The following is a 16,465-nucleotide window of genomic DNA, read 5'->3' on the forward strand; positions in this document are numbered from 1 at the left end:
GTTTTTTTCTTCCCTGAAAAGTTGGCAGAGCCGCCGATTTTCCATAATGCAAGCATTTGGGAATTGTGAGCGGAATGAAACCGATCCAATCTCCTGACTGCGACATGAATTTTCATTAATTACAACCTTGTCAGCAAAAGCATTATCAAAGCTGAATATGAAAATGCTAATGAGTTCTCATTTGCATATTTTTCTTTGTTGGAATGTCATTAATTATTACATTTTATGATGATGAATGCAGCTGTCGAAGCTCTCCGATGCATAATTAGCCATCAGAATGCCAGGAGCCGATCAGCATTTTTGGGTGAAAAAGAAGAAGGAAAAACACCCAACCCAACAACCCAAATTTCCCTTTGGCCCCCGGCGCTCCCCGCTCGCCCCGAACTTGGTGCGGCGACGCTTCCCGCGGCGGCTCCGCGAGCGCGGGGACGCCCTTCTCCTCCTCGGGTTTGGTTTTGCCGATCGTGCGCTTATACAATTGGAGCGGCTCTTAATAAAAAAAAAAAATCGTTATTCCAGCTTAATTAATGCCACGCTTAATTATAACACCATGATGTCAGCGGTTTTAATTAAGTATTGGCTCGGTTACAAAAAAACTCCTTGCTGCAGTAAGAGTCGCTACGGGCGGGTTTGCGCGCATCTCGGGTTCGGGGCGCCCCGGTTCGGGAAGGGCCGGGGCCGAACCCCCACGGGAGGAGAACGCGGTGGGGGCGCAAAGCGGCAGAACCGCGGCCCCGGCGCCGCCGCCTCCCCGGCAAACCCTCCTCGGCCACTGTGCTTTTGAGCTACAGCGTAAGTGAAGATGACAAACCCGAGCTCATCCTCTCCCAGCCGCTGGGAACGGTGTTTATAAGTAAAAAAAGAAAAACAACACGGAGCAGATGGGACCATTACACATGACCAAACCAATCAATCACAGATGAAGGGCCCAGGTGCAGCGCAGCCGCGCAACAACGCACCATTTCACAGTCTGTCAGACACATACACATGGTCGTACATGAATGACCCTCCCCGGCTCCCCCAGGACCTCATCTGGAGCGCCGCTCCCCTCCCGCTGCCTCCGCTCCCGCTGACGTCTTCATCAGCCCTGCCCGCTGCGGGGACGGGCACGGACACGGGGGCCCCGGGGCCATGCCCGCGCCCCACGGCCCTCCGAAACAGCTGGAAGGGTTTCCAGCCCGGCACCAGCGGGTGGTGGGTAGGACGGGAGAGCCAGGATGTGCTGCAGGACGGGCCGCAGGGTACCACGGCACCCCGAGGTGTCCAAAAACCGCCCCGAGGTGTGCCAGAGCTACCTGAGGTGTCCCAGAGCTACCCCAGGATGTCCCAGAGTCACAGTGAGGTGTCCCAGAGCCATCCGAGGTGTCCAAGGGCCACACCGAGGTGTCCAAGAACCACCCCAAGGTGTCCCAGAGCCATCCAAGGTGTCTAAGAGCCACCCCGAGGTGTCCAAGAACCACCCCAAGGTGTTCCAGAGCTACCTGAGGTGTCCCAGAGCCACCCCAAGATGTCCCGGAGTCACAGCGAGGTGTCCCAGAGCCACCCAAGGTGTCTGAGAACCACCCCGAGGTGTCCCAGAGCCACCCCAAGATGTCCCAGAGTCACAGCAAGGTGTCACAGCAAGGTGTCACAGCAAGGTGTCCCGGAGACATCCGAGGTCTCCAAGAACCACCCAAGGTGTCCCAGAGCCACCTGAAGTGTCCAAGAGCCACCCCAAGGTGTCCAAGAACCACACCAAGGTGTTCCAGAGCCACCTGAGGTGTCCCAGAGCCACCGCAAGATGTCCAAGAGCCACCTGAGGTGTCTGAGAACCACCCCAAGGTGTCTGAGAACCACCCCGAGGTGTCCAAGAACCACCCCAAGGTGTTCCAGAGCCACCCCAAGGTGTCTCAGAACCACCCCAAGGTGTTCCAGAGCCACCTCAAGGTGTTCCAGAACCATCCGAGGTGTCCCAGAGACATCCCAAGGTGTCCCTGAGCCACCCGCCACCCCAGGCAGACGGACAGACGGACAGACGGGTGGCTAGGGAGAGGAAGAAAGCTGGCTCGTGTTTGTAAAACCAAGACAAAGCTGTTTGTACACACAGGGAGAAAGATCTGAAGTCCCAAAAGCCCTGTGCCAGCCGATGACTTGGGGACCGCACCCGCGCGCCAGCGTCCACCCCACGGTGACAGGGACACCTGCTGCTCCCCGCGGCAAACCCGAACCGGCACCGCGGAACAAAGACCTCGTGTTGCCATTGCCGAACCGATTCTGCCGGTCCTTTGGAAGCAAAGCCTGAGATGCTCGTGCTGCAGACGCTCACCCCATGGAAGGGGCTGCCCAGGCAAAGCCCATAGACTCCATTTAAACCTGAAAACACACTGTGGTTACAAGGCACCAAAACAGGTTAATTCAAAAATAAACAAACAAACCCTTTCAGGTTTATTTTAGCTCTCTGCTGTCTCACAGAACGCTCGGGGCTTCTTTACATATGCTTTAAGATATAGGTTTTCATTTATATGGAATTATTTCGGAGACTGACCAAGCTCCTGTTTGGCAGGTTTTGACAGGGAATAGGAAAAGAAGGTGCAAAGGGGAAATTGTGATGGAACATCTACTGGAGCCAAAGTCTATCTCCCGCACGCTGTGCTGCCCAACCTGTCTTTTCACGCTTTTTGCGCAAAGTCCTGAAAACACGAGTCGCATCTCTACTTTGAAACCGTCTCCCCTCAGTTTTGGATCCCGTTCAATTTACAAGGCACAAGGCATTCTCCAGCAGGTTGGGCAGCAGCGGAGCAATGGAACGCAAGGCTCCTCTTCCCATCGCCCGCCCGGGCCAGCGCCGAGCCGCGTCACAACACGCGGGTTGGGTTGTTATTGAGAGACTTTTCCCCCCGTTCTTCCATTAGTACCTCGGAAATACTCACATATTATACTTCCCAGAAATATTTATGCTCCCTACTATTTAATGCTGCCTGCTTGCTTGCACAAAACTTTGCTATAAACTCCGTAACCCATCATAACTATTAAAATTTTCTAGTGCTATCAAGAAAAAGAATCAACTGTTGTTTTGAATGGGCTCCCTTCTCTTCCAACGACCAGAATCCACGCATTTGCATTAATAAATTTCTGTTTTCTGGCTCTAAAGGAATTGCAGTACAAAAAGCAGACGCGTACGTTCGATCCTTTCAAATTGAATTTCCAAAAGCCGAGCCTATTCTCGCTCCACATCAAAGGCACTAAACCACCATTTCCTCCCCGTTCCGGTACAATTGCAGAGGTTTCGTTTGTTCTGTTGGGCTGAGCACAACAGGTGAGTCTGAGGAGGGGGACACGTCTGGTGCTCCCGCGTTTGTGCCAGCGCTGCCGAGCGGGGTGGGACACGCGGGTCTGGCGGCGCTGGGGACCAGCAAAGCTCTGAACACCGATACAACACAAAGCCTTGTCACAACGTTATGGCAACGCACAGTTTGCATTGCTTCCTCTGAAGGAAGAAGTGTACGGCCACAAAAGCGCGTCCAAAGGTAGTATTTTTAAGGAAAAACGCGCCGTTGTGGCACGGGCCGTGCGGAGAGGATGCGGGATGCACGTGAGCCGGCGCCACCGACATCTATTCCAAATACCAACACGCTCCTGTTTTTAACATCTGATAGGATCTGGCTCTAGCGCTGGCCCTGCGCTCTTTGCTCTGGATGAGATCTTGTGCGTGGAATTCCCTTCACATCTGGCTCGTGAGCAATTCCAAGTTTGTCACAAACAGGCTTCTGATGTCCCCTCTGCATGCCCGTCCTCCTCCTTTCCCCCGCAAAGGCAGGAATTCTCAATATCAGTTTGATATTCTCACTTTAGCTCGCTGCTGTGGCACCTTCGATATTCCCGTACTACTCTTATGCCGCATTTAAACCTGCATGTGTTCATGATAATCAATGAATCACCCCTGAAGAAAGTAACCAAATCATGCAATAAATGGGCTCCGCCCATCCAATGCACCATATAGATAATTATCTGTAATAGAACTGGATCCCGAGCTGGGCTCTCCGCACACCCACACCCGCAGTCACACACACAACCACCTACAGCTCGGTGCTGGCGCTAATCCCAGCTCTGCTCCGGTCCAGCGGGTGACCCAGGGAAGTCACAGCCGCGCCAGCAAAATCCGCTCAACCTTTGTCCAGCACCAGCCCTGTGACACCAGCTCCTCCGGTCCCACACCACCGAGTGTGAGCCGGTCACAGCCCCGGGCAACTCCCATCCCCTCGTCTGCATCGAGGGAAACATCACAAGATGCTAAAGACGGTGGACAAGGCGAGTGCACCCTGAGCTGTGCGATCTACACAGGGGCAGAAGATGCGTTGGTGACGCAGCGGCAGCGAGAAGAGCCTTGAGAATCACAGAGTCATAGAACAGTTTGGGTTGAAGGACCTTCCTGGCTCCCCCAGTGCCCCCCTGCCATGACAGGGACATCTGCACCAGCTCAGGGTGCTCAGAGCCCCGTCCAGCCTGGCCTGGGGTGTCTCAGGGATGGTTCATCCAGCACCTCTCGGTACCTGTTCCAGCTCCACGGGGCTGCTCAGAGGTTTGCAGGGGGACCTGGGGAACCAGCCGGACACGCGGAGCGGGACGTTCACAGCCAGCACATGGACACCAGTGCGCAGCAAAAGAAACGACCGTCGGGGCAAATTTATGAGAAACAGGTCAAGGGAGAAGCTTGCAAATCAACAAACTAATGTGAGAGCACCGCAGAGCACAGTGCCTGAACTTCATTCTTCTAAATTCAAAGAGAGCAATAATGCAGCGGGAAGGGGAGAAGAGAGGATGTGTTAAGGAAGGGCTGTGTACAAAGTCGGAAAGGAGTGGGCTCCGTATTCCTTTGTCATTTTTTCCTTCTGTTCCTTAAGTTTTCTGCTTTCCTGGCTCCTCTGTCCTTCATTATCCTCTTTCCTGTTATTTTGCTTAAAACTGGCAAAAATTACAAACTGCACAGGCGTTAAAACTGGCCTGAATTCCAAATATAAGCCCAAATCTAGGCCAGGGGTATATTTGGCAAATACAAATCCTTGCCAGATTTACACAGCTCTAATAATAAGGTGACAAGAACCGTGCACGGGATTACAGATGTGGCCTCGCTCGTCCCTTATAAAGTGCCAAAATAGTTTCCTTTGACTTTTATTCAACCTTTGCTCATGAATCTCAGACCACGAGCTCCAAGAACATTAAAAACAAAAAACAGAGAGAGAGACCAAAAGCTGTTTAGTATTTGGGTGCGTGTTTAAAGCGCTGTTCTCCATCGCCCCGTCAGGCAGCAGCGCGAGCGCCGGGGACACGGGACCTCTCCTGGCTCCCCGCACATCCCGGCCCGGCCGCGGGGCACAACCTGCTTTCCTACTCACTGTGGGGCTCGGCACAGCTTCTCTTCTGTTCAACGCATGGGAGAAGGAGCAGGTTCACCTTACCCGCTCTCCTTCCTTATTCATCTCAGTTGCTGAATCAGAAAAGTCCTTTTTACATGTCTTCCTCCTTTCCTTCCCCTTCCCTTTTCCTTTCCCTTTCCCTTTCCCTTCCCTTTTCCTTTCCCTTCCCATTTTCCTTTCCTTTCCCTTCCCATTTTCCTTCCCTTTCCTTTCTCCTTTCCTTTCCTTTCTCCTTTCCTTTCCTTTTCCTTCTCCCCTTCCCTTCCCTTCCATTCCCTTCCTTTCCCTTTTCCTTTCCCCTTTCCTCTTTCCTTTCCCGTTTCTTTTCCCCTTCCCTTTTTCCTTTCCTCTTTCCTTTCCCCTTTCCTCTTTCCTTCCCCTTCCCTTCCCTTTTTCCTTTCCCCTTTCCTCTTTCCTTTCCTGTTTCTTTTCCCCTTCCCTTCCCTTTTTCCTTTCCCCTTTCCTCTTTCCTTCCCCTTCCTTTCCCTTTTTCCTTTCCCCTTTCCTTTCCCCTTTCCTCTTTCCTTCCCCTTCCCTTCCCTTTTTCCTTTCCTCTTTCCTTTCCCCTTTTCTTTCCCTTCCCTTTTTCCTTTCCTCTTTCCTTTCCCCTTTCCTTTCCTTTTTCCTTTCCTCTTTCCTTCCCTTCCCCTCCATCCCACCCCAGGGCAGGCCTGCAGCCACGGCAGCGTTTCACAGCTCCTCTCTTTCAAGTGCAGCTCGCTCCCCTCGCCTTTGTATCATCAGCAAACCTCATTACATGATGGAAGAAATATGTGGGCTCTTACGAGAGAACAAGTCTGGCTTCAAAGCCAAGCCCGTTCCCAACATGTTACAGGTGTGCGCCACATGAGCAGGCACCGAAACGGCAACTGCTGGGGGTGTGATGACAGCTCCATATAACGTGATCAAAACCATTTCACATGTAAAAAAAAAAAAAGGGGGGGAAAAAAAATCAAAGTTGGACAAAGAATGGTTCCAAAGAGGGGAAAGCCCGTCAAACAAAGGGTCGGCTAGTGAAACCATGGAGTTAAACAGCAAAAATGTTGCTTATGGGCATGGAGAGCTGATTTTTGCATCAAGAGCAGAAGGGAAAGCGCCTCTGTACCAAAGGCATCCTCAGTGAGCCCCCTGACTCCACCGCACCTGTGGGACCTGCACGTGCTCGGCAGAGAAGAGGCAAATGTGACGTGTGACCTCTCCCCATGGCCCTTCACGCCTTGAAAGCTCTTGGGTTCCTGCAGCCTCCATCAGTGGAAAACAAGGACTATGTGGAGTGCATTCGGGACATGGCCCCAGTGAGCAATAAGGATGTGTCAGGAGGGTGGCGCGGAGCTCTAGGAACTCCAACACGGCCGAGTCGAGGGCTGCAGGCGATAAGCTCAGACTCTGGTTAGGTCTGGATGCTCCCATCCCCAAAACAGAGATTATGAGAGAATTTATCACCCACTCAGAGATTCCTCTGCAACCCCATGCGTCCCAAGAGACATAATTTCAGAGGCTGGCGCTGGAATAGAAGGCTGCTGAAGCCCCAATACATTCCCATCATGATAAGCAGGCGAAGTACTATCCGAGTTACAGCGCATCCACCAGACATTTCACTTTGCCAGCAGAGGCTGCAAGAAGATCCTTAGCTGGAAGATCCAGCTAAATTTACCTGGAAGCTTCATGATCCATCAGGCTACCAAACACACTCCCATTTCCCAACTATCAGCCTTCGTCACCTCGGATGCCACCAGGGAGGACGGGCGGAGGTACCGGACGTGTGTCTCCTCAGGATGACAAAACCAAAGCACGTTTCCAGTGCACGGGTCAAGGGAGAAGGGGGGATAGAGCACAATAGCCTCCCTGCCGGAACCTTCGCCCTGGAGCTCCAGCCGCGAGAAAACAGCGCGGCAGCTGCACTGGGGAAAAGGGCAGGATGGGAAAGGGCTGGGTCTGCTAAAGCCGCCCCAAGGATGGGACAGAAACTGCTGCCCGGGGGAGGTCAATTTCCTTTGATCCGGATTCTATTTCCAAAGTACCGCAAGGTTTTTAAATAAAAGTGTTTTGCTGAATCAGCTTGGTATCCAAGTGTTCAAGATCTCCCCTGCAAGACGGGCAACCTAAGTTCAGTTTGCATTGTGATTGTCACAATCCACCAAACACCGGTAAGTTTTACTTGCTGTTCTTCTAACCTATATGATGAGGAAGAACACAAGGCTTGAGTCCACAGCCCTGCAACAGCTTAGCTCAGTGTTCAATATTCTGCCATTGCCTCCCTTCGTTTTCATGTTCAGTGGACATGAAGCATCTCATTTTGCCTCCAGCTTCAGCGCTACCGCCACTCGCTGGGACGTCATTCCTGTGACAGCAGCCAGACCTAACGAGCACGAGACACTAATGAATCTGGCCCGAGAAGAGGCATGAGAACCTCCGATATCAAATTTGTGAAAGCAAAAACAACTCTGAAGAAACATGAGACTCAAGGACAAGGCTGGCAGGACAACTGAGATGGAACTCCATCATTACACTGAACGTTAAGCTCAGTCCATGAAAGTGTGAAGCTCAAGGACCAGGCTGGCAGGACGACTAAGATGGAACTCCATCATTACACCAAATGTTAAGTTCAGTCCATGAAAGTGTGAAACTCAAGGACAAGGCTGGCAGGATGACTTAGATGGAACTCTATCATTACACTGAACGTTAAGTTCAGCCTATGAAAGTGTGAAGCTCAAGGACCAGGCTGGCAGGACGACTAAGATGGAACTCTGTCAGTACAATGAACATGAAGTTCAGTCCATGAAAGTGTGAAGCTCACCCAAGTTCATCCACTGCAGACGGTACCAGCAGGAGTTGGATTCTTCTAGATCATGAGGGGGCTCAGAAAAGCATCTGAACTTTGGATATCAGTGCTTTGTAGACCAAGGTCCAGAGTGGCCCAGTGTGAACTTGAACCCAAGGGTGAATGCAATAGCAAAACACAGGCACACAACCCTCGGTCCTACCCACTCCTACACACCACGAAGACGGAAGCACTGCAGGTGTGGGACCTGAAGCATCTGCCTTCCAATGTCAGCATGGGACCAGGCCGTATCAGCCCTCCCGTGCGGTGAAGAGCGTGTTCATGCCGGCAGAACTGCAAGACCTCCACGGTTTGCCCTGAGCAGGCAGGACGGAGCATCCCGCAGAAACCGGCTGCAAGCGCTCCCGCTCAGGTTTGCGCACCTGCAATGGTGCCCTCCAGGAACATGGTCTCCTGACCCAGCTGAGCTCCTCCCTACGCATGGACCAAGTCCAGCCTCCTGTCCATACACAACAGTACGTTTTGTGAAGACCGCAAAATACATTTTGGTTACTTCAAATTGTTCTAACATACTCAAAGCTGAGAACGCGTTGCTCGGTCCTTGCGGGACAGGGACACCAAGCTGCACGGAACCCCACGCGCCCCGCGGTTCTCCCTGCGGAGCAACGGGGGGACTCGCTCGCTTCCTTGTGTCTTCCCCACAAACGTGAAATAATATTCCTCTCTCTTGTTTAAGAATTCTGTGATGGCTCCTCTACAGAGTTTAATCCGTCTACTGATGTTCTCACCCACTGTGTGAACACCCATTCTGGAATAATCCCTATTTCCTTCAATATTTCTTGACTCTCTCCTGGGAAATTTATATCCGATTCTGGCATCTGTTCCCCATCCTCTTTTGTGAACACTGAGGCGAAAAATCCATTTATTTTTTAGCAGTGTCTACATCATCTGTCAATAAATTACCCTTTCCGTCTCCAAGAAGTCCTAAAACCTACTTTACTGACCTCCTCTTCTCTATGCATTGCAATAATCTTCCATGATTATTTATCTTAACCTCACGTACAATTGGTCCTTTCTCTCTCTTTGCTTTCAGATTATTATATTTTACACCGAACCTCGTTCCACACGTTCTCTGACCGTGATGTTTTCCATGTTCAATTCTTGCCTTCCGAGAGTTAAAATTTAGGAAGGAAAAACAAATCCTCCTAGAAGATGCATTTGGAAAGAGCAAATTTGCTGGCAACGTGAGCCAGAATCGGGCATCTTCAGTTCTAGTGACACGTAAAAATGAAAATAGAAATAGTAGAAAGGATACGGACGTTTGGATATAGATATCATAATTAAAAGGTATTTAAACAACACATTAAAAATGCTTGTAACTCAATTCTTGCTGATCTGTTTACATAGCTTCCTCATCCAAGAATTAATCCAAACTGCTTTTTCCGAATAACTCACATATATATATATACACATACAGACAAAGTCGCTCTTTTTAATATTTGATTGTTGGCCTAATTTCTTCTTTATCACATTTAGTCAGCATGTTTGCTTCCCAGAATATCCCTCTGCATCGCTTCTCCTTCTGCGCTCTTTGTACGATTCCTGAATGTGCTCACAATCACGCAGTAGAAGTTTGCGGACAGAGAAGCGTAGCGGAGGGCTCTGATTTTACTTAAAAAGAAATAGAATGGAATGAAAGTACCGATGGTTCCTGTTAAATGCATGCTCCATATCTTTTTATTTCACGTGGTACGAGGGTCAAAGCGCGGACGCGGGATCCCGTCAGCCCCGTACAGTGTGAGAACTGGTGCTGTCCTTAATTCAGACCATATGGCGAGATGTATCTATTGGCATGATGCTGGGGAGCGTGACTGTGCCCTCCTGTCATACCCTTTTTATCATTTTCATCGGAACTGTTTTATATTTGATTTGGTATATTCTGCGCATCTGACCGAATGTGCTACACGCAGCGGCTGGGCCGGAGCTGTCCCAACAGCTCTCCAGAGACGGAATTAAACCTTTAACTACAAAGGGAAACCTTCTTTTTCCTCCAAGACTCCCATTCTTCCTACAGAAGGCAACCATCGTTTTGTCTCCTGGACGCGTCCTTAGGCCCACAGAAAAGCACCACAAGAACCCGCTGCAGCGAAGCCGAGGGCACTGTGGCTAAGCCGGGACTAAGGCTGGGACTAAGGCTCGGTCACCTCCGAGCCCTGACAGCTGCAGCTTTATCTATTTTTTGGTAGGCGAACACACCGAGACCCAACAAAATAAGTTCATCTTCTGTACCTAATGCCTCATAAGATCCAGTACCTCCGCACAGTGTGTTCAGACTGACGGTAGGAACGGGCTCCAACCGATTATCAATTATCCTGCTAACCCCGCATTGTTTGACACATTCTGTGCCTTAACTAGAGAGCAGAACAAACCCATTGTTTTTGCCTGTTTAACGGACCATGACCGGAGCAGCTATGTAAATGACCTAGTAATTCAACAAATTGGTTTTGTCTCCCGGATTTTCCCACATGTCCGCGTTCCAGCTGCAATGCGAACCCCGCGCGCTCCGCAGCCGCCTACCTGGGGCTGCCTGCTCACCGCCCCGCGGCTCGGCACAACGCAGGCATCGCGGCTAATTCGCACACCAAGGCCTTTTTGGTGGTGTTTTTCCAGGAAAAAATAAAAAAGCCTGTGAATGGTTTTCCTGGTGGGGTGAGATTTTCTAGAAATTGAATATTTTCCTCTCTATAAATATTTTAAGGAAGTCACTTATAGGTTTCTCTTAATGCTCAAACAGGTGCGAGCTCCAATTCCCTCCGCCACCAATATCAGCTCAGCTGGAGCAACAGCAGCAAATGTTTATCTGAAAGGCAGACCAAGTGCATCCCGGCAAAGGGCAGAAGCTCATTAACCATTAAAGCGCCGTCTGGATGTTACTTCACAAGCCCTTTCTGCATTACACGTCTGTGAAGCAGAAAAATGCGGCGGCTCGAGCAGACAAAACGGGGCCTCCGAGTAATTAGCGCAGCTCCGCTCCCTTCGCTTTGCTGGGAATGTGCTTTGGAGGGATCTGCCCGAATTGGGGATGATTAGCAAGGCTGCTCCCCTGGCTGCACAAACGGCGACTTCAGGCGATATTGTGCAAACTGACAATCTGTCCTGCAAATACACATCCAACACTGATTTTTCACACGGCTTTAGTCTATGCCGTGCTACGAAAAACACAACCGGCGCACAAAATAACTTAGTAAAAATGCTTGGGCTTGTTTAAGAACAAAACACAGCGGAATGTAAACTTCACCGAAAACTATGTAGTACAAAATAATATTTCAATTCTTTGCTCGGTCTGCAGACGTTAATTGCCAGTCTACAGTTTCTATTTATACATCTGCTGCTCGTTCCCCAACTAAATGGAAATGTCCTTGTGATTCCTGCTCTCCAGGGCTGTGCAGAGGCTGGGGCTGGATGCTGCAGCTCAGCACCAACTTGCTGCGAAACCTGTTAACTCTTCATCGGGAGCTGTAACACAGTTCTATCTACATTTCTATCTACATCTACAACATGCTGCTCGGCACCCGTTTTTTTCTGCTGATTGTGTTCCTAAGCAAAGGGGATGAGAAAAGCAGCAGAGAAGACGGGAGCCGGTGTCCTGTACAAAGCATTTTTGAGCACCTTTCAAGGTTGACCATAAATCCCGCTGTGGTTATCTCAGCAAGCTCAAGCGCTCCATCTGAGCTCCGCGGGTCTCAGCCTTGACACCCGGCATAGTTAAACTGCTGCTCGGGGTTATCCAGAAGCACTTGGACTTTGTTGTGCAGAAACCGCTCCGAGTAATGCAGAAAAAAAGGCTGGAAGAAACGGTGCTGTTGCGGGCCAGGGGAGGGACGCGGAGCCCCCGCTGACGCACATCGCGGACACGCGTCCGCTAAAGAACACAACAGACCTGTCTGAAATGAGTCGCTGTGGCTGAACTCGGCACTTGCTCTCACCACGTTCCAGGGGGCACTTTTATTTCCCAGCCAAGTGCCGTTTTTAAAGTTCGGAGCCGCTGAAAATGAGATATTTGGGTTGGTGAACCAATCCAGATTCAGCAAAACTACTCAAGAGGTGACTTTTCCTGGACCGAGGCTGCAAAGCGGCAGCGACAAGCGGAGCCCGGCGCTCCCGTCCTCTGCTTTCTGGACCTTTTTAGTCGCTACGGTCAGATTTTGTGTTGTTAAACCTCACCTTAGGTGATGCTACGGCTAGTTAGCGCAGATTCTTCCAGAAAAGATCCCTCAAAGCTCACCTCTGGCTGCTATTTAACAGAACTGCCCTGTTTCTGCGTGTCACACAGAACTCCCTTTTCCATATATAACAGTCATGTCTTTGTTTTCTATACACTGTAAGTCACCAGGCTCATCCAATTAACACCCTTTAAGACTAATACACACCCGGAGGAGGTTTGGGAAACACTCATAGAGAAACAGACACACACGGGAAGGGGCGACCGAGCGGGCGCCCCCATCACCCGTATTCCCATCGCAACCGCGGCTCTGGGTGTCACCAAAGCGAGAGGCCACCGAAGCCTTTCGCAGTTCAGATTTACAACCCCAAACCGCTGGCCGTCCTCTGACATTTCCCTTGTGGTTCCTCACGCACCTTCGCTCGTCCAGCTGCGCAACGGGACCCGCAGCCACCTGACACAACAGAGGTGGCGAAAGGGAATTAATGCTCCTATGTGCCAGACGCCAACTGAGAAAAGTCAAAAATGTGCCAGGATGAAATGTAATCTCAGTTCAGGAAATGTTGAAATCATTTCTGCAGAAGGTTAAAAAAATAATAATCAGGCTGAGTCAGATACACAGCATGGAAAATTTCAGCCCAAATGTTTATAGTTTAGCGATTGAAAGCAAGCCCTTATAATGCTGTGTTGGGTAAACTTCACTAATCTGCAAAAATTCCAGCTCTACTTGTAACAACAGTAAGGGAATCAAAGCTGTATGGATTAAAAGGCACAGCAACATTCGTACGGAGACAAGGGCTATCGTAGCATTAAAAATAATAGGAACAATTGGCACGTGCACGGAGCATCCAAGGAACTCGGGATGTTTTCCAGGCAGGAATTCATCCCATCTCACAATATCCCTGCAAAATATCCAGCGTGCGTTCTTCAGAGAGATGAACCGAAGGCACAGCAAGCAAAGGGCACATTCTTGGGAATAACAGCGCTGGGGGAAATCAGGACCGGGGACTCTCCAAAGGAGAAGGGAAGAGAGCCGAGGGGAACACTTACACGAGCACGAGACCACCGACCCGCTCCCACAGCCTCCCAGAGATGGACACCCAGCGGCCCTGTGCCCTCGGAGACGCACAATGGCACTAATTCAACACCGCCTGCCACTATTGTAGAAACCTTTCCAGTAACGTGTATAAAACCACCACTTTGAACACCAGAAATATGACCTGGGGAGGGCAGGAGTACACAAACCGTGCCATAAAATAAGTGCTTTTGATCTTTTCTATTCTCATTTTTACTGCATCCAACAAACTGGGTTAATCGGCTTTGTGGAGCCAGGGCAGGTTTTGTCCCCACCGTCCCCTCTGCTGGGACGGTGACCAAGGCGTTCACAGCTTCACCCTGTGCGCCGCCTTCAATTCGGGGGGGTCACGGCACTTTGAAGCAACACAAACCTAAATATTCCTGGTAGGCAAAGCGAGGAGAGGAACTGAATTACAATGAACGAGCAGCTGTCACAATATGACCACAGTAACCAAATCAAAATATCAAGCGCTAACCCAGATGAGATTCAAAGGTCATCACATAAGCCAGCAGCTTTCTTCAGCAGCGCCCGCAACCTCGCTCTAATCCTTGCAGAGAAATGCTCCATTAAGCTACAGGAGGGTTAGCAGCGAGTTACTGTACGTTGTAAAGGGGTTTATGTACTAGCAAGAGATCCCAAGGAGAAGGATGAGGAACATTCCCTAAGAGGGCAGCCGGCAGCGGGAGAGGCGATGGGGAGCGATGCTGGATGCGCCGTGCCCGGCGCGGCTACCTGCCCATGCACATTGCATCGCATGTTCCAGTACACCCGTACAACACCAGCCCAAGTTGGATGATTGTCAAGCAGCTCTTTGGTTGTTGCCAAGAGAAAAAGGAGCACGGAAAGGAAACGGTGCGATGTGCAGGTGTGTAACAGCAGTTTACGGGGACCTTCCCCGGGGGGCTGGATGACCCGCCAGGAGAAGGGACACCAGACGCACACGTGGGGAGCGGGACGGGGGAGCTGATGCTCTGCATCTGAGCAAACGGTGCTCGGCAGCCTTCATCACCACCACACTCACACTCCTCCTACAACGGTCAGCACAGCCGCGACCGGCGCAGGGTGAGCCGGGTCCCTGCCCGGGCACACGTGGCACGAGCTGTGAGTCGCTCACGTCCGCTGGCACACGCGCTGATCTGCAGGGACATCGCTGCCCACACTGCCAGCTGAAATTCCCAAACCTCCTTTAAACCCCCCCCAAAATTCCAGGCCATTTGAGACGCTCCGGCCGGGGGACGGTGGCCAGAACCAACAGGACCTCCCGCAAACACCGGCGCTTGCAGGGTCCCTCGTCAGGGTATGACACAGCTCAGCCCTTTCACTGGGCGCCTCCGAACGTGCTTCTATAGGGCAGCACTTCTGAAAGCAAGTGAAACCAATGTTTTCACTAAGGTTGGCAAAAACACCGGGAGTGGGGAAGGAGATCTATGTGTAACCCCAGGCACAGAGGGTTCTGCACAGGCGGCAGAGGGTTCTGCACAGGCAGGGCAGAGGGTTCCGCACAGACGGCACAGAGGGTCCCGCACAGGCGGCACAGAGTGTTCCACACAGGCGGCAGAGGGTCCCACACAGGCGGGGCAGAGGGTTCCGCACAGGCGGCACAGAGGGTCCCGCACAGGCAGCACAGAGGGTCCCGCACAGGCGGGGCAGAGGGTCCCGCACAGGCGGCAGTAGGTCCCGCACAGGCGGCAGAGGGTCCCGCACAGGCGGCAGTAGGTCCCGCACAGGCGGCAGAGGGTCCCGCACAGGCGGCAGTAGGTCCCGCACAGGCGGGGCAGAGGGTCCCGCACAGGCGGCAGTAGGTCCCGCACAGGCGGCAGAGGGTCCCGCACAGGCGGCAGTAGGTCCCGCACAGGCGGCAGAGGGTCCCGCACAGGCGGCAGTGGGTTCCGCACAGGCGGCAGAGGGTCCTGCACAGGCGGCAGAGGGTCCTGCACAGGCGGCAGTGGGTCCTGCACAGGTGGCAGAGGGTCCCGCACAGGCGGCAGAGGGTCCCGCAGGCTCTTTGCATGTTCCCCAGACCCCATGGCGTGACTTAAGAAGGGAGTGTTGAAATTTCCATGCTTTTTTTGGCCGATGTTAGACCCTCTAAAACTGCTGTAACCATGTTTTGTACGTGAATCCATACAAATGACTACAAGCTCCAACATCGCCCCGTATGTTGAACAACTCGCAAATATTTCCCAATATGAAAAGACAAGGCATATTTCAGGGACATATATAAGAGCTGAAGAATGATATATCGCAGTTGAGCCCCGTGTTTGTTTTGGCGCGCGTTCAACCCTTTAAAGCGAAGCGTTTGGTTAGTTCATTGACAACGGCAGAAGAAGGGTGTGATCTTGGCCGAGCATAAACATTACTAATATTTTTACATCATCTATTTACTTTAACCAAACTCATTCATCAAGCGTAATTAAAGAAAGTAGCTATCATTCACTTACAAATAATTACAGCCTCTCCGCGCGCTGCCGCCGTGTTTAAAAAGCCACCTTCCCACCCTTAGGCCGAGTACAATCAGCCCCAAAACGCGCACCAGGGATTTAAGCCCTCGGAATTCTCTTTCTGGTTCACTTATTCCCCTTTCGACAACGCGGCCACGTTAGGAAATGCGATTTCTTACTTTGTATTCTGGAATTGACAAAGGGAGGAGAGAGATTGTCGTGCGACCCGAGGTCTCTGCTTGCCATATGATCATAGTGAGTCCCATCGCCATAGTTCTGTTGACAAATTGGGAAAAAAAGACAATTTTACAAGTTGAAAAGGCATTTCGCGAAACCTACAGGTCCCTACTTCCCTTCCCTTCCCAGTGCAAAGTCGGCTATAAGAAATATCACTGCCTTGATTGTTTCCCCTATTGATTCTGCTGGAAGCGCCGTGTTCCAGAGCATTTTTAAAGCTGTTTCAAATGTTTATTTCATTAGTACTTGACTTTGCTTTGCTGGGTGGATAATCCCGAATGGGTGACTGACATGAGGCTCCTCAAATTTGGT

At 51.2% G+C, this 16,465-nt stretch overlaps 1 protein-coding gene across 1 annotated transcript in view; it reads right to left on the reverse strand.

Moving 5' to 3' along the window:
- The window catches only part of TCF4 (transcription factor 4), a gene marked incomplete at its 5' end in the record, with an annotated part of 165,992 nt that overhangs the window by 96,564 nt on the left and 52,963 nt on the right, over positions 1-16,465 (reverse strand). The window contains one exon of the mRNA XM_080362853.1: positions 16,096-16,192. Coding sequence (XP_080218979.1) covers positions 16,096-16,192 — 97 coding nt within the window. The remainder of the gene's footprint in view (positions 1-16,095; positions 16,193-16,465) is intronic.

Source organism: Nesoenas mayeri (assembly GCF_963082525.1).
Source record: "Nesoenas mayeri genome assembly, chromosome: Z".
Lineage (NCBI taxonomy): Eukaryota > Metazoa > Chordata > Aves > Columbiformes > Columbidae > Nesoenas > Nesoenas mayeri.